A 25,688-nucleotide genomic window follows, 5' to 3' on the forward strand; every position below is an offset into this window, starting at 1 on the left:
TGTCACATTTCTTTGACTTCCTGTCATAGTTCTGTGACAGATATTTTTCTGTTTTCTGGTGGTTGCTGGTGTTGGGTATTTCTCTGTCAATCAGGTAGGTAGCCATTTTGTACCTATTATTTTTATTATTAAATCAGTTTTATTAATAATATTGATGGTATTATTAATAATATTGTTATAATATTATTAAGAACTGCATTATTATTATTATTATTATTATTATTAGCCATATGGTACAAGGAAGCCTGAGGCTTATGCTGCACCAGCGGGGAAAAAAAAAAAAAAAAATAAAAAAAAATTTCCCAAATTACCCCCTGAGAGAGAGAGAGAGAGAGAGAGAGAGAGAGAGAGAGAGAGAGAAAGTAGAAAGGAATCACCAACAAAGAGGAGAATGATGATATCCAGCTCAGGACCCTGGGTTTGCCAAGCCCATACTCACCAGATGTGAGCCCCCGGGGTTATTAATAATAAGGAAAATAATAAGGAAGGAAAATCGTTTTGAATATTTTCGTTAGATTCTTTTAATTGCGTTAATTTGAATTTTAATTGTTTTGAATTGATTTTGAATTGTGTTAAATTGATTATTTAATTATTTATATTTTACTTTAATTATATTTATAATTTACTTTAATGTACCGGTAAGTTGTCGATTTTTTCGTTTTTTCCGTTTTAATTTCTGGAGGGTATCATACGGAAGTGTTCCACGTACTATATTGAGGTAAACTCCTCTTATTAATTTACTAATATTGAGGTAAACTCCTCTTATTAATTTACTAATAATAATGCATGAAAATCCAAGGTGAGGAATTAGCATGTGAGGAATGGCAACCCTAATATAAATTCCCCATCTTGTAGGATTTAATAATACAAATATAGATGAAGAAAGGGAATTTGTGATTACAATACCGGTGGATATGGAGTAATCTGTGCAGTAGAGACAGGTGGTAAGTAGGGCTTATGGTGTACTGTCAGTGATTTAAGGAACATTTGCCCGTGGTGGTATGGAGGCCGTTTTGAACATTTGCCTCTACTGATAGGGTGGTCATTTTGAATATTTTTCATATACTGATAATTGCTTTATAAAGCAGTTAAAGCAGTAGCATCTCTCTCTCTCTCTCTCTGTATGAGGCAATTATTAGACTTCACCTGGAATACTGTGTCCAGGTATGGGGATCACACCTAAGGAAAGACTAGGGGTGGTTTTGTTGGTAGGCACTGTGAAACTGCAGCACCCTCAGCTTTTTAAATCTAAATATATAGTCAACAGAGTTATATGAAATTTTGTGAAGAACAATGCAACACAATGAATATTTTTAACAAGGTCTGGGCGAATGATCTGACAGTTTTGTAAATGTACTATTGTGTGTGGAGGTGTGAGTTGTTGTTGTTGTGGGATTTCTGCGCAACGGCTACATAGGCCATATTGTGCCTATCAAAGTAAGTAAGTATACATGTGATAACTACTCTGGGAGCAATTAGAATTGATAATACATTTTAATTTTTTTCAAGTAGGTGAAAGATTCTGAGAGTTTTTGCATCATTACTTATGATGCTGTTGAGTGACAAGGGGTTTGAGATGGAGCTGAAATATAGACTGTCGGGCAATGTTGAACAAGGTACATTCAATCAGAATGTGCTTCACTGACAGCAGTTGCAAACAGAGCGTGCACTGAGGAGGTCCATTTCCTGTGAGCAGAAATAGATGAGTGAGGTATGGCCAATTTGGGTTCTGGCTAGAAGTACTTCTTCCTTTCGAATTTTATGGAGGCTAGATGTCCATAATTGTGGTTCAGGTTTCAGTTTGCTTTTTCCACAAAAGTGTCCATTGTTCCATACATATTTTGTGTTTATAATCAGGATAGGGGACCAGATCATTTGTTAAGGCTACGTTGGAGGGATGCTTTGCAGCATCATCATCAGCGCACTCATTTCCAGGAATTCCACTGTGACCTGGGTGAGGTAGTGATGATGATTAGTGCTATGTATACCATTTCAGTTGCCAACATGGCATGGTTCGGTGAACACTGAGCTTTCTTTATTGAAATGTATATTTCAAAAGTAATGATTCTGTTGTTGTAACAAAGCGTTTATTTTGAAGACATTTTAACTTGGATCGAAACCTGGGTATTCCCAGTAGGAATACGATATTGCTATGGTTAAATAATTTCAGAAATACAGGTTTAGCTTTGAAAAAGAAATCTCCTGGACGAAAATGTAGTGTAAGAATGCCCGAAAACATTAAAGCCGTCAGGTTAGCCATAAGGTATTCTCCATGTCATTCAGCCACAGAGCATGCTCAAGTGCTAGGGATTTCAGATCGAAGTGTAAGGCGAATTTTACACGCAGATCTGAAGTTTCATCTGTACAAATTGATGGTTGTACAGGAGTTAAATTCAAATGACTGTGTTTCCTGCAGAGCAGCTTGTGTGGCCATTCTTGAAAACGTCGAAGCCAACGCCATTGTTTTTTCAGTGATGAAGCTGATTTTCACCTCTCAGGATGTGTAAGTAAGCAAAATTTTTGTTTTTGGTCTGACACTAACCCGCGAGATCTTCACCAACATTCACTTCACAGTGAATGCGTGATTGTTTGGTGTGCAATTTCAAACTAAGGAATCATAGGCATGTACTTTTTTGAGGAGGACAATCATGTCTTCGAATCGATATGTGCAAATGTTGCGTGACTTTCTAAGACTGAAGGTCAATCAATTTGGAGATAGGCCTATTTGGTTCCAACAAGATGGCGCCACCGCCCATACGGCAAGAGCTTCTATGAATGTTATCAGAGGATTCTTCCCTGGGCATCTCATTCCCATCATGGCGACCTTCCATGGCCGGCACGATCGCCCAACATTGCAGTGTGCGATTTCTTTCTTTGGGACTACCTCAAAAATAAAGTGTTTAAAAGCAGACTGACTTCTATTGATGAACTCAAGGATGCTATCCAACAAGAAATTGTAAGTAAAATTGTTATAATTACTCTATACAATGACATATTAAAAGTTCCAATATGATGACTTATTTCTTTTTCACAGTCGAAACAAAACGGTCAGATCATTCTGCTGGACTCTGTATTATACTCATCCTCTATTTCCAGTAATCATTTCAATAATCGTTTTCAACTTTGAAGTTTAACCGTAGGTGGAACTGTGTGCTACACAGTTTCGCATGTTGGCCCTAGTGGTTGAGTTAATGCCTAATTGGTAGGTTGGCAATACATATTTTTTTAGAATTGATAAAATGAGTCAAAGGAACTGCAGAGCGAGCAGTGCCGATTTGAACAGTGGACCAAATATGAATGAAAAAGTTATTAATCTATTTTCAGCAAATAAAAACCAAAGAATGGATTTTATTTTTAAATAAAATTTTGAGATTACCCAAGTCTGTTAACGGGAAGTGCCCATTTAATGTTTTGTAGTATTTTTAACTTGCTTATTATTATTACCATCTATGTTTACATGTCTTATAATCAAGGCAGTTTAATGTAGGAAGCAGCACCTCCATACATCAGAGTCACGAGCCTCCACTGGAAAAGACATCAAGCTTCTTGAATGGAACCAAAGTCTGTTGACTGATTTAGTGTAATCTGCAGAAGGACTCCCGTATGAGGAGATTGCAAATATGTGGGCAACTAGGCACCCAAGAATGGATCTGATTTAGGTCTATAAGGCTGTGAGGGGAAGTAAATTAAAATGAATGAAGGGGAAACTAATCGCTGTTATAAATGATTGCAGAACTAGTGGCCATAAATTTGAATTATGGGAAAGTGATTTAGACCGGATTGTAGTATAGGAAGTTTTATTTTATCTAGTGAATTGTTAATTACTAGAGTTAGTTACCTCTCTGGGTAGTTGAGCCTGAGCAATTGAGAGGTCAGTTAGATGGTTTCCTGTGTGTGGAGGAAAACATAGTTAGTGTAGTTTCTTTTTTATATTTTTATATTTTCAATTTTATTATTTAATTTTGGCTGGAGTATCAAAACCCTATGGTTCCCTTGTGCTATTTGTCTATTGCTAACTAACAGACCAATTGTAAACTCCCAGGGCAAAGAGTCAATGCTCACTCTGATGTCCACCATACTGTGCATCTCTAGAAGTACAGATCAGATCCCAGAACTGCTGCCTCCATTGTTTCATGCCATCACTGAGATGTGAGGCATAGTATATGGTCCTCAGCTGCATTTTGATTTTTAAACAAATCTCCCTCAGATCTCAGTGATGCAACAATTTGGCTGTAATATATGGCTTTTGATTCCTTCCACCCTTTGTTATATAATCTGTTACAGTTTACTGTATTTTACCTTATTTTATTTTACTTTGCTTAATCTTTCTTTAGTCATCTCCACACTTCTAAACATGCAGAATTAAATTGAATTGTTATTTTGTTCTGTGTGTTTATTGTTCTGTGCTACTGTTTGGCTCCTATTTTCTCTGATTAATGCTGAAAATATTTTCTGCACTTGATGTTTATTGGAGAGACAACTGGCACTCAGTAAACATAGCTTTAACTTCATGCAGAGTGGTTTTTTATCGTGCCTATTAGTCTTGTTATCAAAATGTGACAAGACTGATACGCCAGTTGTCCACTATACATCTACCCCCCCAGCAAGATTGTATATGTTTGGCTGGCTCAGAGCCAAAAAGAAAATGACCAGTAAAAATTTCTCTTGCCGTTTTAATGGGTGAAATAAAAAAAAAATAATAATCATAATGGAAAAAATAATAATAAAAATAATAATGATAAAGCATTTTATTTTGGACAAAATGCAAGAAATAGTTGAAAATAGCAAACTTTATAATTTTATTCTGTATCCTGACTCTATTGGATAAAAGGAACAAATTACAGTATAATTTTAATAACAGATTATAAGATTTATCAAAAAAAAAAAAATAAATAATATATATATATATATATATATAAAAAACAAAATGGCATATCCTCATTTTTTTGGTTGTTTGTTCTTATACTGAGAGCTGATATTTCATAAATAGCTGAAAGAACATAAGTAATAACAATACATATATCAAACTATTAATACCTTATGGGTAAATATACAATGAAATAAGTACTTTTCTCCAAATTAACAGGCCCCACTTGCCAAGCGATTTTTAGTGTGATTTTCTAGTTTCTACCTAGTGTTAGCAACCTACACTGCCATATCCAACCATATATTTGAAACCCTTGAAAATGTTTTAAGTGCCAAAAGTTTGGTCATGCTCAGAAAATATGCATAGGTGAAATTATTTGTCTTGACTGTGGGTCAAAAAATGATTCATAAACAGAGTGTACTGCAAAGGCTCCAGAGTGACCATCCAGCATATTCAAAACCATTCAACCTTTGGAAAATAGAAAAAAAGAGTACAAAAGTTTACTATTGAGAATGAAGTTTACAATTGAGAATATCAAGAAGCAAGAAAGCAAATAAAGTTAATGATCCCAAAATGCACCTGTGCTTCTGTTTCACAAAAGTGCAAGTTGTTTCAATCCGAACTGAGGTCTCAATTCTGCCTAATGCATCCATTACAGAATGGGCATGATCTGTACTATCAAAACATCGACCTACTACAAAGCTTGTTTTAGTTGATGAAATAAATAATATCCCTATCACAATTCTGCCTAAAGTTACACCAAGTGATAATATGCCAAATAAATCACAAAGGCAAAAGGCCACAGTCAAATTCAAACAGCAAGGACTCTGAAGATATAAATTCACAAGATGGGACAGTATTTGATCTTCATGTAGAAGATGACATGGAGACTCGATTTTCACCTAGTGAAACCAATGACATAGAAGGGCATACAGATTCTGGACATCTCTTTTTCCCAAAAAAAAAGATAAAATGAAATATGACCATCAAAAGCAATAGTGACTCTGTCCCAATAAACGGACAGAGTCACCTTCCCTCTTCAAACCCAAATAATGCAGCACATTGTACATTGGAATTGTAGAGGTTTAGGTAGCCATACCGATGACATCTATGATTTAATTGCTTACAAGAGACTAATCTAACTCCACAAGTTACTCCAATTAAAAATTTTAAACTTACAAAAAAAAAAGATAGAAAATCTTAATTGTCTGCATGTGGAAGCATCATGATTTTAGTTGACTATAAAATACCTTCTAAAGACATTCCACTGAGATCCACTCAGATGCTGTTGCAGTTTGTGTATATGTGGGACAAACTAAATCTAGTATCACTGTGTCTTCCACATAACAATATCTGCATGTTGAAAAAACTAGAAGGCCTTATAAAACAAATACCACCACCTTTTTGTCTCCTTGGTGACTTCACTGTGCATCATCCATTATGGGGATCTGCCCACTTGGACAATTGAGAACACTTGGTAGGAATGCTTCTAGATGAATCCAACCTAACATTACTAAACACTGATCAAAATACTTATACTCACCTTCTCACTGGATCTATGTAAGCAATTGATTTAACTGTCTGTTCCCCCATATTGTATTCCAGTATAGAATGGAGAGTTTTAAATGATCCACACAAGAGCGATCATCGCCGACCGGGTTAGCCGGGTGAGTAAAGTGCCTGCCTGGCAACCCAAAGGTCGCGGGTTCGATTCCCGCCTCTGGCTTGGATCAAAGTACTGCAAAAGCCTTGGGAGGTGCATTATGGACACAGAAGCTTATGCGCCAACAACTACCAAAAAAAAAAAAAAAAAAAAAAAAAACGAGAGCGATCATTTCCCAATGATATGCAGAATCCAAATGCTACAAACTCCATTCCCTGATTATCAGGTAAAATGAAAATTCTCCAAAGCAGATTGGGAAAAGTATTCAACCAGCCTTTCCTTTGATCAGACTACAGTCCATTGATGATGTCACTGAGCACATTACTGAGCAAATACTGCCCACAGCTTCTGAATCAGTACCTGAGGCCTCTGTACTTAAACACAAAAACCTTAAACACTGGTGGACCAAAGCTTGTACCAATGCCAAAAAGGAAAAAAATAAATAAATAAAGCCTGGATCCTATTCTAGAAGTTTCAAACCTAATTCAGTATAAAAGGCAGACAGCAAAACCTCAAAAAATTTTAAGAAAAGCCAAAAAGACTAATGGATATAGGTTGCCTCCAATGTCACAAAGCATACTAGCAGTCCACCTATCTGGAAAAAGTTTTGGCAACTGAATGGTAAATATCTAATCTACCTCCTTCTGCTCCAAAACCAATAATGGACAGGAAATATCTTCTCAAGAAATAGCTAATGTCGTTGCAGAGATTTTCTCCCAAACATCTGCCACTTCAGTATATGACAACTCTTCTCTTCTCTTCAAACAAAGCTTTAGCAGAACGATACAAGATAAACTTTCATACTACACAATAATGTGCCTATAATCAACAGTTTAACCTATTTGATATTTAACCCATTAAATAGATCACCCAACAGTGCAGCTGGACCTGATGGAATCTATTGTGTAATGCTGAAACATCTAAACAATACAGTCTTGAATTTACTCAATGTTCTATAACCAGATTTTTCTTGAAGTACATAATCCTGTTTCTGGCATCACTCCCAGAAAATTACTGACCTATCTCCTTCACCAGCTGCCTAAGTATAGCTCTAGAGAGAATGACACACAGATGACTTACTGGGTTCTTGAAACTAAAACACTGATGAACAACAGTCAGTTTGGATATTCTGACAAAATAGTTGTACTTTGGATCTAATGGTGAAAGTCGAGACTAACATTCATAATGCTTACATCAAAAATGAACATTTTGTAATGGTAATTCCTGATATTGAAAAGGCTTTTAACTACCTGGAGGTATGTCATATTGAGAGAACATTTTTCTGTAGGATTGCAAGAGCACTTCAGAACCTTTCGGGTCTGTTATCAGTCTTGCAGAAGTGAACTGCAGTTGTTGTTTGTTCTGATACACAATATCCATCCTGCAGTTCCCATGTCTATAACTTATTTATGGAACTGTCTTTGAATGGTATGAATATTTAGTGAATGGCAAGATATAGTAAGATCGTCAGCATACATATATAGTTCTACAGTATTGGGGATGTTCTGTGTTATGGTGTTCAGTCTAAGTGCAAAAAGGGTAGAATTCAGTAATGATCCTTGTGGGACACTTCCTTGAGTGTAGGACTGAGAAAGTAGGTGTCCCACAAGGATCAATACTGAATTCTAACATTTTTCTACCACACAGTGCCAGTACTTCGTAGTGCTCTAGGTGCATTTAGTACATCTCCTGTCCAAAGTCTATGTAGAGGTACACAAACCTCCACTTCACCTTAGAAGGAAAATGCTGCTCCTCAATTATGCAGCTAATATTTAACATCTACCAGCCCATCATGTTCAATTGTTGCTTTTCAGCCGTGAATGGACAGAATTCTATAACAGCAAACTGACTAAAAATAGGTACACTGGTATTAGACTAAAAGATTTGTTTCACACCTGGAATATTAATTTTGACAATATCTTTCAACAGGTTGATGTACGTGTCCGCCCTGGTCTGTAAATCTTCCTCACTGTTGATTCCTCTATTTTCAAAAATGGGGAAAGAAATTCCTTGCAGATTTTTTTTTTTTTTTTTTTTTTAATGAATACCCCAGACACGAGAGGTATTAAAGTACTTAGTACTTGCATGGGTTGGAGGTTGAGAAGATCAAAAAAGATATTTGTTAACATTAGACTTAACTTCTGTAGACTGTAATTTTCAAGAAATACATATGAAGGAAGGTTACTCCAGAAAATGCAGTTGAATGAATAAATAAGGAAAATGAAAAGTTGTTTCTGTGAGTTTGAAGTTGGACAGTCAATGGATATTGATTGGATGCAGCACAGGAATGTTTGGACTGCCTTAAAAGAGAAAGCAGGAGTTATAGAAGCCAATTCAGAACAGTGCCCATGGAAGTATCTGTAGAACAGGCATGCAGCAGAAACAGTACGTCTATGAGACAGTGAGTGGAGCGACTCTGTTAGAGAGGAGTTATTAATTAACCTAACTGCCCTCTTCTGAATGGAATCTAGAAGCCTGAGAGAGGTTTTGGGGGCACCACCTCAGATGCGGGAACAATATTATATGGTAGGATGGATTTGCAATTTGTACAGAGTGAACAGATGTTTGGAAGAAAAGTAACGCTGAGAGAAAAAGAGAAAACCAAGTTTTTAGATGCAGAGGAAGCAATATTTGTAATGTGCTTGTGGCAAGAAAGATTAGAAGCCAGGGTAATCCCTAAAAGAGATATATCATCTTGCCTAGAAATCGGAGTGTCACCGAAGATAAGCATAGGAGCAGAAGAATCCTTTTTGCGAGATATAAGAGAGGACTGAGTTTTAGAATGATTGAAGTCAACTAAATTTTCTTTGCCCCACTGGAGAATTACCTGGAGATTGGCATTTAAGGAATTAGTAGCAGATATTCGAGAAGTTGAAACTGATTGAGCAGGGCATGGTTTCTCAAACAGGAAAGTGGAATGCAATGTGCTATCATCAGCAAAACTATGGATAAGATTTCTGGTCAATGGAAGAAGGTTATTAATATACAAGAAGAGAAGAGTGGGGGAAAGAACTGAACCTTGGGGGACACCAGCATTAGTGGAGAGATTAGAAGACAGAGAGCCATCTACCATCACCCTCAGTGAACAGTCAGAGAGAAAACTGGATAACCAATTTAAAAAAACAGTTGGTAATTGCAATATGACGATAATTGGGTGGGGGTGGGGGATTTGTGATCCTTTTTAGGAACTGGCTGGATATGAGCAAATTTCCAAGCAGAAGGAAATACACCTTTGGAATAAGAAAGTGTGAAAATCTGGCAAAGAACAGCAGTAAGTTCAGGAGTGCAGGTTTTGAGAACAAGTGGAGAAATATCATCAGGACCTGGAGCTTGCTTATTATCAAGTTTCGTCAAAATGCTTCTGATATCCTTTTGTCCAAAGATCACAGGAGGCATTGAATGGAGCCTGCTGGGAATGGTGTTTTACCAAGATCATTAATACACAAATACAGAGGCCTTGAATGGATTGTGCACACTGAATTCTGATGGGATCCTTCCACTTGTTCAGATTACGAACCTAAGGGGGCATAAATTGAAATTAAGAAATGACAGATGTAGAATAGATGTGCGGAAATTTGCCTTTAGCCAGCGGGTGGTTAATTGCTGGAACAAACTTCCATCTGTCGTTGTGGAAGTTGATAGGTTAAATAAATTTAAGGAGGAACTGGACAGGTATTTGGAGGGAATGTGTGTTTTTTTTTTTTTTTTTTTTGGCTGATGCTGCATACACTGGCTTTCTTGCATCACATGCCACTACTACTACATGAGTTGGAAGAAAAATAGGATGCTAGCAGGTCAGCTTTATCCTTAGCTGAAGTGATAATAGAACCATCTGGTTTTGACAGAGGTGGGAGCAGAGATGCAAAAGTTGCGGCCAATCACTTTGGCAAGAAACCAAAATGCTCGGCTTTCATTAGGGCATATCTAAATATCCCTGGATTACACTCTTAATCTTTGTCTAAGATTTTCTCTACCACTGAAGTAAGTTTTTTACTCTTAGCCTTTCAAAATTAGTTTGGACTTATTAATAACTGCTTTACAATTGTTGCTAGCTCTACTGTAGGCAGAAAATGAAATTGAAGGATTGGAAACAAGCTAATTATGATATGCAACAGCCTTAGCACATTTATTGGAATACCAAGGTTTAGATAAAGGATGAGATTTTAAGGTGGAATGTGGAAAAAAGGATTCCATTCCTACAAGAATAATTTCACTGACTCAATCTGAGCAAATGTTGACATCAGAAGTTTTCAAAACGGTAATCCAACCAAGGAAAAGAATTCTCGCAGGTCATCCCATTTTGCATTCTTGTAATGCCAAACAACACAAGGTTGGGAATAGCCACAAGATAAAGGGTCCATTGGAGAAGAGACAATCACCAAGTTGTGATCTGAGGTGCTAAAGGACCACTCACTTCGACCATGTACTTGGAAGGGTTGTTTGTGAGGAAAAAAAAGATCAAGGGCTGTATGGTTAGGAATCAAAAACCTTTTTATCATTTAATTCTACATGCATACTTCTTTAAATTTGCAGTTAAACTATCCTTATTTATTTATTTTTTATTCTAAACCTGCTCATTGAAGACTGCTATTCTAATTTTCTTTAAATAAAAAAAAAAAAAAAAAAAAAACATTTTCAGGTTTTGCTGCCAGAGATTTTCTAATGGAATAAAGATATTAAATGCATTAATTTATAAATATTTGTTAAAGAAAAAGAGAAGTTTACTTCAGTATGATACATAGAACACTTCATTATATAATACTCTCCAGAAATTGAAACGAATTTCTAATTAAAAAAATCAAAAATCTTACATTACAGTACAAAATAATTAAAAATCAGTTGAACACAATTAAAAATCGATTTAATGCAATTAAAAATTAAGTAAAAAATTAATTAAAATAATTTAATTAAAAAATTGCAAAACTGTTTTCCTTCCTCAAGCTGACAACGCTTTTCAACCATATGTCATGATCAGAGTAATGAAAATTACCAAGTAAGGGTGAGCATGAATCTTAAATAGGGTTCATTTGTCTTCGTGCATGCATGTAAAAGACCACGAATCGGAGATTAGATACGGCTGGTGAACATTAACCGAATTTTTATGTAATTTAACTTTGATGGCTTCTGCAATGAATAGTCTTGTATAATTATGTTGTACACTTAAGTATTTTGGTCTCATTCGATAAAAATGTATGTTTTACATTATAATGGCATGAAACGCTAATTCTGATGCTGCCGAACGAGAAGCGCGAACTGAGGCTGCATGTTGATTAACACGAAAATTCAGAGGAAACTGTGCTGTTTGTTTGTTGTTGTTTGGTTTTTAGGAGTATTAGCAACTAAGGCCATTTTGCTCCGGGATATGCGGTGGTAATTCCCTGACCTTTCCGCATCTTCCGTATTTGGTGGTGATGGGCTCGAACCCTGGTCTAATCAAGAAGCGTGTAATCTAATCTACACACTGCTCCTCCTTCCCACCTGGTTACGGAGGCGCCATGAAACTGTGCAGAAACTTTATGAGACGAGTTGCAATCGCCACAAGAAATGTTGTATACCTGGTCATTTATTTGTGTTGTGAATGAGGAAAGGACTGAGTTCAGTATAATGTGTAATTTCCGTATTGGCCTGGCCACAATTTTAAATTTGGTAACTTTAAAGAATCTGTTAAGCTGTTCGTGCCACTGTTCAAAGTGTATGACAGAAATAAAGTATTTTTTGATATTACTATTGTTGGTTGGTGTAGTTTTTTGTATCCTATCCTTAGCTTGTACCCTAATTTGGTTTATTGTGGCAAGGAGGTAATCCCTGTTTAAGAATCTGCTGGTTAATATTTGTATTCCTGAGCCCAAAGCAGATTCCGTCATTGAATATTTATGGGCTTCAAGATAAGTGGAGATAACTCTACGTATCTTTAAGTAGACCAGGCACTATTTACCAATTTGGTCAATCAATACAATAAAACATTAACCACGTATCAAAAAAATTGCTACATTACTATGGCTTAGTTAAAGGAACTGAAGGCTAGAACATACAATATTCCTGCACTTTTCGGACAGGGAAAATTACGTATGACTGGATTTCCTATTCGGCCCATCGCTTCCTGCAGAAACTCATTTTCATCCTTGGCCACACATGTAAATATCATTATAAAACCCTTTAGAAAGGCAATACAATTTTGGGATTAAGAACTATGATACATTATCAAAACTTGGTGTAAACTTGGTGATAATGATAATTTATTCTCACTAAATGTTATCTTGTTATATGCAAATGTAAATGTTGAATGCACATTAAATATTCTTTGGGATATTTTAAATAATAACTCTAGACCAATTAATTATACTAAGCTTTCTATTAAGGAAACTTTTCACTTAATTAAACTTTAGTTGAAGCTAACTATATCACCTTTCGAGACAAAGTATACAAACAAATTTTTGGTTTGTCAGTGGGATTGAGCCTGAGCAGCTTAATATTGGAGGTCTATCTCTCAACGATTGAGCATATACTTTTGATGCTTATTCTACCCCATATCACATACTATCAACACGCGGCTTAATCAACACGCGGCTTCAGTTTGTGCTTCTCATTCAGCAGTGTCAGAATTAGCCTTTTGTGCCATCAATGAGAAACATACTTTTTTATTTAACGAGGCCAAAATACTTAGTTTCCAATGTAATTATATGAGTCTATTAATTGCAGAAACCGTTGAAATTAAATTACATGAGAATTCTGTTAACGTTCGCCGGCCATATCTAATCTCCGATTCGTGGTCATTTAAAAAGCTTATGCACGAAGACAAATAATCCCTATTTAAGTTTCATTCTCATCCCTATTCGGTAATTTTCATTCCTGTGATCATGATATATGGTCGAAAAGCATTGTTAGCTTCAGTAAGGAAAATCGTTTTGCAATTTTATATTGATTTTTAATTGTGTTGATTTGATTTTTAATTATTTTTTACTGTAATGTAAGATTTTTGATTTTTTTAATTTAATTGTTTTCATTTTAATTTCTGGAGAGTGTTCTACATATCATATTTATGTAAACTTCTCTTTTTCTTTTGCAAATATTGATATAAACGTAGAACGTATTGAGCATTACAGTTCTGGTTCATACTATTAATTTATAAAATAAAAATTTACTCAGCTAGTCATTAATTTAAGTCCTGCTCTCATACTTTTTTCAGTTTTGTCTTGACCTTTTAAAATATAAATATTTCTTATCTTTCATTTATTTATACACTGTGCTGCCACTTTATTAGGTACACCCCTGCTGTGCACACAAATGGTTTGTCCCACAACGTTGCAAGGCATGTGACCACAATTGTGGATATAAATGCAGCAGAACAACCTTTCTAGTACCAGTTAAGCGTACAAACTATAGCAAGAATGGGGAAAAGGAGTGATCTAACGGACTTTGAAAGTGGCATGGTAGTAGGTGCAAGACATGCTGGACAAAGCATCTCTGAAACAGCAGTTCTGAATTTTTTCACGCACCACAGTTTCAAGGGTGTGTTGAGAATGGTGCAACAAACAGAAAACATCCTCTCAATGGCACTCCTCTGGAAGAAAATTGCTTGTTGATTGAGAGAGGTCAGAGGAGGATGGCTAGAATTCTGCAAGCAAACAGATGGGACACAATGTCGCACATCATGTCAGAATACAACCTTAGTACACAGAACAAAATATTGCAAAGGTCCACTGGTCACACTTTGTTGCGAATGGGCTACAACAGCCGACAGCCACATTGTGTACCTTTGTTAACAATGAAGAACAAGAGAGCACGCCTCCTGTGGGCACAGCAACACCAGCACTGGACTATCGAGGATTGGAAAACAGTTGCTTGTTCTGATGAGTTGAAGTTACTGGTGCATCATGTTGATGGAAGGCTCAGAATTTGGCAAAAACAACATGAATCCATGGACCTGTCATGTCTGACAACTACTGTGCAAGGTGGTGGGGACAGTGTAATGGCGTGGGGAATATTTTCGTTGCACACATTGGGTCCATTGATACCCATAGATTCACGTCTGAATGCCACATCGTACCTAAACATCGGCACTGACCAAGTGCATTCATTTATGTTGACAGTTTATCCTCAGTCAGATGGTTACTTCCAACAGGATAATGCGCTGGTGCTCAAAGCCTGAATCACTATGGAATGGTTCCAGGAACGTGACAATGACTTTTCTTTGCTGCAGTGGCCCTCTGAGTCCCCAGATTTCAATCCTAATGAACATCTTTGGGATGAGCTGGAAAGAGCTGTTCACTGCAGGTCTACACCTCCGTTGAATCTCAAGGAACTGCGTGACACACTCATGTCTGCATGGTACTCCATACCTGCACATTTCAGCATCTTGTTCAATCCATGCCTAGACAAATTCATGCTGTTTTGAAGGCTAAAGGAGGCTCAACACGCTACTAGGTAGGTGTACCTAATAAAATGGCAGCACAGTGTATGTGATTGTTGTTTGGAATTTTCTGGTGCTTTGTTTATTTTAGTTATGATATATATATATATATATATCGTTTCACATAAGTTGTTTTGTTTATTATTTATATGAATGACTTTGGGCAAGGACTGATTTGCATTTTGTTGTCAACTATGTTTGTGTGTGTATTTAGTAAAATATTAAACAGTACAGGCTTTTTAATGTTGATCTCAACTTATTGAATAAGTAATTTATTAAATAAAGTTTCTTTTTTTTTTATAGGATTCGTCGTGCAGCCCATTATGTTGTTAATCTCCGTTACTTTGATCTCTTCATAATGATTATAATTTCACTAAGTAGCATTGCTTTAGCTGCCGAAGACCCAGTCATGGAGGAGTCCTACAGCAATCGCATCCTCAACTATTTTGATTATGCCTTTACAGGAGTGTTTACCGTAGAGATGGTCCTTAAGGTTTGTTCTCTCTCATTTACTCTGTATGGGCAGAATGATCTGAAATTAAAATGTAACAAAAGAATTCATAATTCTTATTCATAATATATTGCTTTTTTCAACATTCAAGGATTTCTTCACATCTTTTCTACTGAACTATATGTAATCATGCACAATTGTGTCCACCAGAAACCTCTAGAGTTTTACCTAATTCTCGTTTGGTAACCAGTAATACATATTTCCTCTAATTTTATAAGAATAAAAGAGATTACCTCAATCTGTTCCATAAAATAATTTCAGGATGACACTCTCCAAATGTAATCGGATAAAATAATTTTAATGAATTCTTGCACTCACAGCCCCCATGGGATGATTCAATGCACCTCAGAATTAAATTGAATTCCAAGGACCCCTACCTGACCCCAAAACCCATCAGATCATCCCCACAAAACTTCTTCTTTATCTTCGCCTTCTTCCCACGTTTATATGGGGTTGGCATTTCCGTCCTTAATTCTTTTCCTCCATTCCTCCCTATCCTGGGATTCCTCTCTCCTCCATCCTCTCTCTTTTAAATCCTCTCATATTGTCCTTCCATCTCAGCTTAGGTCTCCCCCTCTTCCCTATCACCTCCAACTTTTCACATCTCTTCCCCACATACTCCTCACTTTTTCATTCCACATGTCCAAGCCACCTCAATCTAGATTCCTGCATTTTTTTACTCGGAGGGCCCCACCTTAACTGTACCTCTGATGTAGTAATTTCTTTTCATATGCTTCCTCCTCACACCACACATCCATCTTAGCATCCTTATCTCTACCACTTCCATCTTCTTCTCCTGGGCCATTGTAATCGCTCATGTCTCAGCACCGTACCTCAATATGGGTCTAACCACAGTTTTATAAACTCTTCCCTTCATTCTACAATTTACTTTCTTATCACACAGCACCCCACTCATCTTTCTCCAATTCAACCATCCACATTGCACTCTATGCTGTATTTCTGCACTCAATCCTCCATCCCTCTCAACGTTCAATCCCAGATACTTAAATTTCGAAACTGATGGTAGCTTTTCCTCCTGCAGTTTTATAGAACTCTCATCTTCTCCATTCAATACCATATATTCTGTCTTTGTTCTACTTATCCTCATGTTTCTCTCTTCCAGCGCTTTCCTCCATTCCTCCAATTTCTTCTCTACCTTTCCTTGGAATGGTTCGCACAGTACGGTATCATCTGCAAACAGCATACTCCACGGTGCTCTACTCTTCACTTCTCTCACCAACACATCCATTACCAGATCAAGCAGATATGGGCTGAGAGCTGATCCCTTGTGCAGTCCAACTTCTACAGAGAATCCCTCAGTCATACCTACACTACTCTTAACCTGAGTCACTGCTCCCTCGTACATTTCTTTCACAAGCCTTAAGAAGCACCCTTCTCCCTCATGCATCTCCACACCTCTTGTCTGGGCACTCTATCATATTCTTTTTCCAGGGCTATGAACACCATGTGCAACTCTACTTGCATCTCCCTGTATCTTTCCATCACCTGCCTTAAAGCAAAGACTGCATCTGTTGTTCCTCTTCCAGGCATGAAACCAAACTGTTCCTCTCCTATTTCCATCTCCTTCCTTTCACAATTCTTTCCCAGATCTTCATCGAATGAGACATTAACTTTATTACTCTCTAGTTCCCACATTCCTGCACATCACCCTTTCTTTATAGATTGGCACAAGTATACTTTCCCTCCAGTCATCGGGTAACCTCTCCTGCTGCCACAGTTTTTCCATAAAGTTCCATAGGATATCAATCCCTTTTTCGTCCAGACTTCTCCATACCTCTACTGGTATCTGATCAACACCTACTGCTTTCCCCCTCTCCATTTTTCTGAGTGCACTTTCCACATCTTTCCTGCTTATGCCTTCCACTACTCTTTCATTTGTCTCTCCATCCTCGAATGAAAGAGTAGTGCAAGGCATAAGCACGAAAGAAGTGGAAAGTGTACTAAGAAAAATGACGATCCACAAAACTATGAGTGAGAGAAAACATTGTGTTAAAATTAATTAAAACAAAAGAATTGATCATGGCAATAAAATAAATAAGATTGCTGCAATGAAATAAATTGAGATGAAGAATCGAAAGCAATTTTAATAAACTTTCCTTCTTTAAGCTGACTAGGCTTTTCGACAAACCGTCTTGATCAGAGGTTGGAAATAATGTGAAATAATAGTGTGTCAAGATATTAAATAGAGAGATTATTTGTCTTGCCACATGAGTATAAAAGACCGTGAATCCAAAATGAGGTAAGGATGATGCACATTGAAAGAATTTTCTTACAAGTTAATTTCAAGGGTTTCAGCAATTAATAACTTTGTGTAGTTGTGTTGAATGTTCAGAATTTTTGCCTCATTAAATAGAAATATATGACTTTCATTCAGAGCATGAAAAGCCAATTCTGACACAGTTGTGTGCAAACGATGGACAGAAGTTGCATGTTGCTTCTCCCTCAAATCTAGGGTACACCGATTTGAGCCTTGATAAGACGATTCACATTCACTACAAGAAATATTATATACGAGGTCATTTACTTGTTTCAAAAGAAGAAAGGACTGTGCAGTTTTTCAGAATAGTATGTAGTTTCTGCATTGGTCTTGCTACAATTTTAAATTCTGTATCTTTAAAGAGTCTACTAAATTGTTTGTGCCATTGTTCAATATGCAGAATGGAAATAAAGTATTTTTTATTATTGGTTCTATTGATTGGTGTGATATTTTGTGACCTGTTTCCTGCTTGTAAGGGCGCCTCCGTAGCCAGGTGGGAAGGAGCAGCAGTGCGTAGCACACGCTTCTTGATTAGACCGGGGTTCCAGCCCGTCACCACCAAATACGGAGGATGCGGAAAGGTCAGGGAATGACCACCGCATATTCCCAGAGCAATATGGCCTTAGTTGCTAATGCTCCTAAAAACCAAATAACAACAACATCTTGCTTGTAATTTGATTTTGTTAATAGTGGTGAGAGGATAACCCCTATTTTAAAACCTATTGGTGAATACCACAACCTCTGAGTCTAAAGCTGGCTCAGTTATAATTTGTGATAGATTTTTAGTGTGGTCTCTGGAATGCCCCACAAAACAAATTGCTCGTTTAACAAGTCAACCAAGTAGTGAACAATTCAAAAAGTAGATGTTTTCTAGATTGAATAGTAATGAGGTTATAGCATTGTGTAATCTTTGAGAAAATATAGATTGTCTGTATTTTCTCGATAAGGGAGTCACAGTAGTCATGCTCAATAGAATAGACTATATTAACAAATTAGATCCCATTATATTGGACAGCTCAACTTATTAGGAGATAGACTCGTCTATATTTTCAAATTAAGTTAACCAGTAGAACCAAACACCAACTTCATACCAAAAAAGTGATTTCATTTCAATGGCTCAATTAAAAGAACTGAAAGAAAGTGCATATAATATTCCAGTACTTTTCCAACAAGTTAAACCTGAGTGCCCCATCCATCCGCCCGATTGTGCCTTACAGAACCTCAGTATTTTCGCTCTTGGCCTCGCATTTATACAATATCATAAAACCATTTCAGACAGATAATAAAATTCAGGATGAAAAAATTGACACATTATTTAACAGTCTTAAAGATTGCAAAATCAGTGGTAATGATAAGTTGTTTTCATTAGACATCACATCTTTGAACATGAATGTTAATGTTGAATATGCACTTGATATAGTTTGTGAGTTATTTAATAATAATACCATCATAATTAATTATACCAAACTGCAGAAAAAATAAATTTTCTATTTAATTAAGCTTCTGATTGAAGCTAATTATATTACCTTTCAGGGCAAGTTATATAAACAAATTTTCAGTCTACCTATGACCTGCCGGCTGGGCTAGTTGGGTGGGTAAAGTGCCTGCCTGGCAACCCAAAGGTCGCGGGTTTGAATCCGGCTTTGGGCTTGGATCACAGTACTGCAAAAACCTTGGGAGGTGCATTATGGCCACAGAAGCCAATGCGCCAACAACTAAAAAAAAAAAAAAAAAAAAAAAACACCTATCACCTGAGTGGCCTGATATCAGAGATTTATCTTGCTAACATCGAACACATACACTTAACACCATTTCTTCTCTGTATTACTTATTAAGGGAGGTATCTAGATGATGTGCTCGTTATTACCTATGATTGCACCACTCAAGACATTTCACAGACATTAGCATTAGTTGAGGTACATGGTGCAAGAAAGCAAGCTTATACAGCATCAGCCAAAAAAAAAACACCCCATTCCCATTTCATTTATCTGGTTACTCTAAATGTTTGTCTAGTTCAGCCTTAAATTTATTTAAACTATCAACTTCCACAACAACAGATGGAAGTCTGTTCCAGCAATTAACTATCAACTGGCTAAAGGCAAATTACCACACATCTATTGTACAACTGTCTCTCCTCCATTTGAATCTATGCTCCTCTCAGGTTCTTAATCTGAGTAAGTGGAAGTATCCCATCAGCATTGAGCCTGCTCAAACCATTCAATTCCTTATGCACCTGAATCAGATCACCTTGCAGGTGCCTAGTCTCCAGAAGATGCAACTTTCAGACCTTTAACCTTTCTTCATAAGAGCACCCCATTCAATAATATTTATTCAAGACTACATTTTACATTGTTAAAGCACAATGAAACAAACTCTTTAAATTTCACACCTACATGGGATATGAATAAAATATAATTTAACATTTCTTGTAAGCCTATAAATACCAATGTTTTTTCACTATAATAGTTATTTATTTTACTATAACCTGTTCACTTACAAAAGGGCCATCATATTCAACAAATTTCTTAATGCTTATAAATATTCCACAACTGAGCCCACTTTATCCTCAGAGATTGAGGTATAAATTCTTCTCACCACTATTAACCAAATCAAATTACAAGCAAAAAACAGGTAACAAAATATCACACCAATCAATAGAACCAATAATCAATTATACTTTATTTCCATTCTGTATATTGAACAATGACACATACAGCTTAGTAGACTCTTTGAAGATACAGAATTTAAAACTGTAGCAAGACCAATGCAGAAACTACTTACTATTCTGAAAAATTGCAGTGTTTTTTTTCTTTTTAGGTACAAATAAATGACCTTGTATATAATATTTGTGGTGAATGTGAATCGTCTATTGTCAAGGCTCGACTCGGTGTACCCTAGATTTGAGGATGAAGCAACATGCAACTTCTGGCAATCCTTCGCATGCAACTGCATCAGAATTAGCTTTTCATTCTCTGAATGAAAGTCATATATTTCTATTTAATGAGGCAAAAATTCTGAACATTCAACACAACTACACAAAGTTATTAATCGCTAAAACCCTTGAAATTAACTTGTAAGAAAATTCTTTCAATGTGCATCATCCATACCTCATTTTGGATTCACGGTCTTTTATACACATGCGCCAAGACAAATAATCTCTCTATTTAATATCTTGACACACTATTATTTCGCATTATTTCCAACCTGTGATCAAGATGGTAAATTCTTCATCTCAATTTATTTCATTGCCGTGATCAATTCTTTAGTTTTAATTAATTTTGACACAATGTCTTCTCTCACTCATAGTTTTGTGGGGATGGTTTGATGTGTTTTGGGGTCAGGTTGGGATTCTTGGCCTTCGTTCTGGGGTGTGTCGAATCATTGGGGCTTTGAATGCAAGAATTCATGAAAATTAATTTCTCCGATTACATCTGGAGAGCATTGTCCTGAAATTATTCTACAGACCAGATTGAGGTAATCCCTTTTATTCTTTTAAAATATTGTTGCAATGTAGAACATATTGAGTTGTGTAGCTCTGTTTTTAAATTAAAAACAGTTCACTCACTCACTCACTCACTCACTCACTCACTCACTCACAGTTCAGGGGACCTAAATTTTTGTGTTTTGTGTGCATGTCCAATGATATTAAATAATAATAACAAAAATAAATAAATTTAAATAGTAAAAATAAGAATAATAATGAAAGCTTTGTCTAAGAATAATACATATTTTGTTTAGATTTTCTTTTATTTATAAGATAAACTAAGATAAAAGAAATAGAGTATTTGAAATAAAAATATATTGCATATGTAATTAAATATCACAAAGTAGGAAAAGCATTACAGTCTTAACATTAAAGGAAACATACAAATCAATTAACTCTTTAATGTGTCCAACTTCATCGTCCATCTTAACAAACTTTTTAAATTAACCAAAAAAGTCCATATGCTCCTTCAAAGTCCCCAGTTAGCATTAGCATAAGTAGAGGCATTTGATGCAAGAAAGCAAGCTTATGCAGCATCAGCCAAAAAAAAAAAAAAAATAAATAAATAAAAAATAACCACTTCCACTTCACCCCTCTGTTCGTTCGAAATAGCTGTCTAGCTGATCCTTAAACTTATTTAGACTATCAACTTCCACGAAAAGGGATGGAAGTCTGTTCCACCAACCAACCATCCGCTGGCTAAAGGCAAATTTCCACACGTCTATCCTACATCTGTCTTTCCTAAATTTGAATTTATGCCCTCTCAGGTGATTATTCTGAGCAAGAGGAAGAATCCCATCAGCATTGAGCATGCTCAAACCATTCAAGGCTTTATACACCTCTATCAGATCACCTCGCTGGTGCCTAGTCTCCACACACTGTAATTTGCAAAACTTAAGCCTTTCTTCATAAGAGCACCCCTTTGTTCCATTCACTAATCTTGTTGCCCTTCTCTGTACTCGTTCCAGCAGCTCTACATCTTTCTTGAAATGAGGCCTCCAGGCCTGTATACAGTACTCAAGGTGTGGCCTGACCATTGCCTTAAACAAGGGAATAATCACCTCCTTATCCCTGCTAGAAAAATTCCTATATATCATTGACAATACACCATGAGCTACTCTTGCAGCCCATCTGCACTGCTCAGAGAACTTCATATCTGCCTGCACAACCACCTCCAGGTCCCTTTCATTTTCTACCACTGTCAGTGTAGTACCACAGAGTTGATACATTCTTGTGGGGTTGCTGTTTTCCATACGTAGTACTTTTACATTTGTCAATGTTAAACTTCATTTGCCACCTCTCAGCCCATCTGCTCAACCTTTCCAGATCCTGTTGCAGCAGCATAGTGTCCTTGACAACCCTGCCTACCTTTGTATCGTCTGCAAACTTGGACATTAAGCTTGATATGCCATCATCAATATCATTTATAAATACAGAAAACAATAATGGACCCAATACTGAACCCTGAGGGACTCCACTAATAACATTAGTCCACGATGAGCAGTGTCCATTGATTTCCACTCTCTGTTTTCTCCCCCTCAACCACCCCTTTATCCATAGCAGAAATTTGCCTCCAATGCCACACTGCTCCAATTTGTGCAGTAGTCTTCCATGTGTAACAGTATCAAAAGCCTTTCTAAGATCCAAGTATATAATATCAAAGTTATTCCCTGCATCCAGTTCTTTTGTGACTGCATCATAGTATCCAATGAAATTGGTCAGGTAAGACTTCCCCTTAACAAAACCATGCTGTTCCTCAACATTGCATCATATTCTTTTTCTGGACCATGTTTTTCAGTTATATTCTCTCCAGAACTATTATTTCTAAACAGTTGATTATTACACTAGATGCAGTACTCTACCAAGCAATAAAAATATTTCAAATAGAATCCAATTCCAATCCATTCCACTTTGGCTGCAAATTACCTCCTATGTTGTGGATCAACATAGGAGGTAACACTTGTTACTTCCTATGTTGTGGATCAGGTTCCTTATCAACGGGGCTCTATATAGTCTGTTGTTGTTATTTGGTTTTTAGGAGTATTAGCAACTAAGGCCATATTGTTCCGGGATATGCGGTGGTCATTCCCTGACCTTTCCACATCCTCCGTATTTGGTGGCTCACGGGCTCGAACCCTGGTCTAATCAAGAAGCGTGTGCTACACACTGCTGCTTCTCTCCACGTGGCTACGGAGGCGCCTTTTATATACTCCGTGGAGGGTATAAATAATGCCTTGATCCAATGGCTGCATAATTTGTACTGCAATGTAAAACAACAGCTGTATATTCATTGACTTCAGTGTGTCAGCAGAATGGGCTGTGCAATGATCTACAATAATAAAAATGTTCCTTGATTTTTTTTTCTGAAGCCATTCTTCTGTCCACTCTCAATATCTAAGATTGAAAAATTTTGATTGAATGCCAAGCACTTCAGTTAGCCTCATAATTGCAAGGGAGTTGGTTAACTTTACCAAAACATCTTGGCTTGGAAAAAAATAACAACCACAAATAGGCACAGTTTTATAGTGCTACTTGCATTGTAACTTAAGAGAATAGTGATTCTTTGTTTTTTCTTAATTTTCCACTGTTACAAGACTCTCCTTGAAAAGAAAGTGTTTTGTTTAGGAGCAAATTATAAAATATACCATCTTGTCAAGATTGAAAATATTCTTTGCCTCATATTTTTCAAGAATGGACCATCCATAAGGAACACAAGCTGCCTATGGCCTTTCTTTGTCTCCTTATACAGACTCACTGCAAACATTTTGTTAAATTAAATTATTCATGTCCTTAAAGCTTTGGTGCCATCCACTGCTGCATTTGGCATTCCTGATGTTGGCAAATTAAATACATGCATTTGTTGGTAACACTTAAAAAGTTTATTTTAAGCTCATGTTTTACACCACAAATTTGTTTCCTGTTTTTTATTACTGTTCCAGTGTGATGCACTTTAAGTTTTTTTTTTTTTTTTTTTTTTTGGCTTTTTCAGTATTGTAGAAAATGAATGCAAAGGCATGGTGTATTCTTTTGCAATGTCCATTTTGCTGCATAAAAATAAACTACATGTAAGAAAATGCTGAATTTGGTACAACAATTGCAACTTACCTGCAATTGATGCTTGATTAAACTGACCAAGCAGATTTTTATTTCAGCTAGTGGCATTACGTCGCATTTCATTTTGGTTACCTAGTATATCAGCTTATATTTTATTTATTGTATTTTATATGCGTAAAATTGTTTTCATATTTTGAAAACCTTGAGACTTTTATGCATATTTAATATGCAGTCTCAGTTTAATTAAACTGAGTCTTTAGTCTTTTGCCACAGTTGGTTATTACTATTTTTGAGATAGGTAATATCTTTGATCCATCATAAAAAGTTTTTGTTAACCAGTCATGATCTGAATTGCTGTACTTGTAAGAAGTTGCTGTGCAGGTAAGTATGCTTCATTTCAACATAAATCTTCAGTGGAATTACTGCGGCCTACTGCTAAGTGATAAGTGCTTATCTTTATAGCAATTACTGAGAAACATAGTAAATTATATTAATATAGTAAAGTTAAATTATTTTATATCATATTTATATTGGAATTAAACAGAGAAAAACTTTTTCTCTATGTATTTAATTCTCTGTGGCTTTGGTATGACATTTAAAGTCCAAATAAATTGAGAACTAGTTTAGTTTCTTATCCCTTTTGCAAGTAAGTTTCTGAACTGTATGCATAAATCGAGCGTTGTTTTTTTTTTTTTTTTTAGGTATCTATAACTTTTTAAAAATTGAAAAACTATGTACTTAAATATTTTAAATATTAATTTGTCCTTTTTTTGACTTTCTATCTGAGTATTAGAGGAAGATTATTGTCAAAAATAAAATCAAAGTCAATATTTTTTAGTTAAAAAATAAAATATTTAAATATTTTTTCCTTTGCAGTAATGCCTTCTACAATTTTATGTGTATTACATTTGATTCAGTTTCATCAACTTCTCAATCCAAATTCCAAAGATTTTTTTCAATTTCAACCCACATTGTCTTGAATTAAGATGAATCAACTTGAATCAAAAAAATACAAGATGCCCTCCTACCCTGATTTTCGATACTCTCTTAAATATAAAAAATGGCTTAAATAACACACACACACACACACTACACATGAAATGGTTGTAGTATTATAAGACGTGCTTCTCAACACAAACTTACCAATGCAGTAGCCATGAGTACCAAGTGATTTTCATAGTACAATTTGTCTAGTGGTTTTTCCTAGGACAAGTACTAACTTTTTTTTCATAAACCCTCCTCTGCTTTCACGGTTACTGCTTACCACTCACAATGTTACTGTGTACCCCTGCTAGCAGCGTCACTGCTAGTAATATACTGCTCTGATTGCCACTGGTTGGAACTGCTCTGAACATGGTTGTAAAGACAGTATCTACAGCTAAAAGGAGCACAAAATGGAGCTCATGAATTATTCAGAGAAA

General features: G+C 36.2%; 1 protein-coding gene across 1 annotated transcript in view; it reads left to right on the forward strand.

Annotated features, from left to right (window-relative positions):
* The window catches only part of LOC150080869 (voltage-dependent calcium channel type A subunit alpha-1-like), a 1,489,217-nt gene that overhangs the window by 480,868 nt on the left and 982,661 nt on the right, over nucleotides 1–25,688 (forward strand). Inside the window, exon 21 of the mRNA XM_090381686.1 lies at nucleotides 15,244–15,433. Within this exon, the coding sequence (XP_090237812.1) occupies nucleotides 15,244–15,433 (190 nt within the window). The remainder of the gene's footprint in view (nucleotides 1–15,243; nucleotides 15,434–25,688) is intronic.

Source organism: Mastigoproctus giganteus, chromosome 9 (assembly GCF_048544385.1).
Source record: "Mastigoproctus giganteus isolate SK-2022 chromosome 9, ASM4854438v1, whole genome shotgun sequence".
NCBI lineage: Eukaryota > Metazoa > Arthropoda > Arachnida > Uropygi > Thelyphonidae > Mastigoproctus > Mastigoproctus giganteus.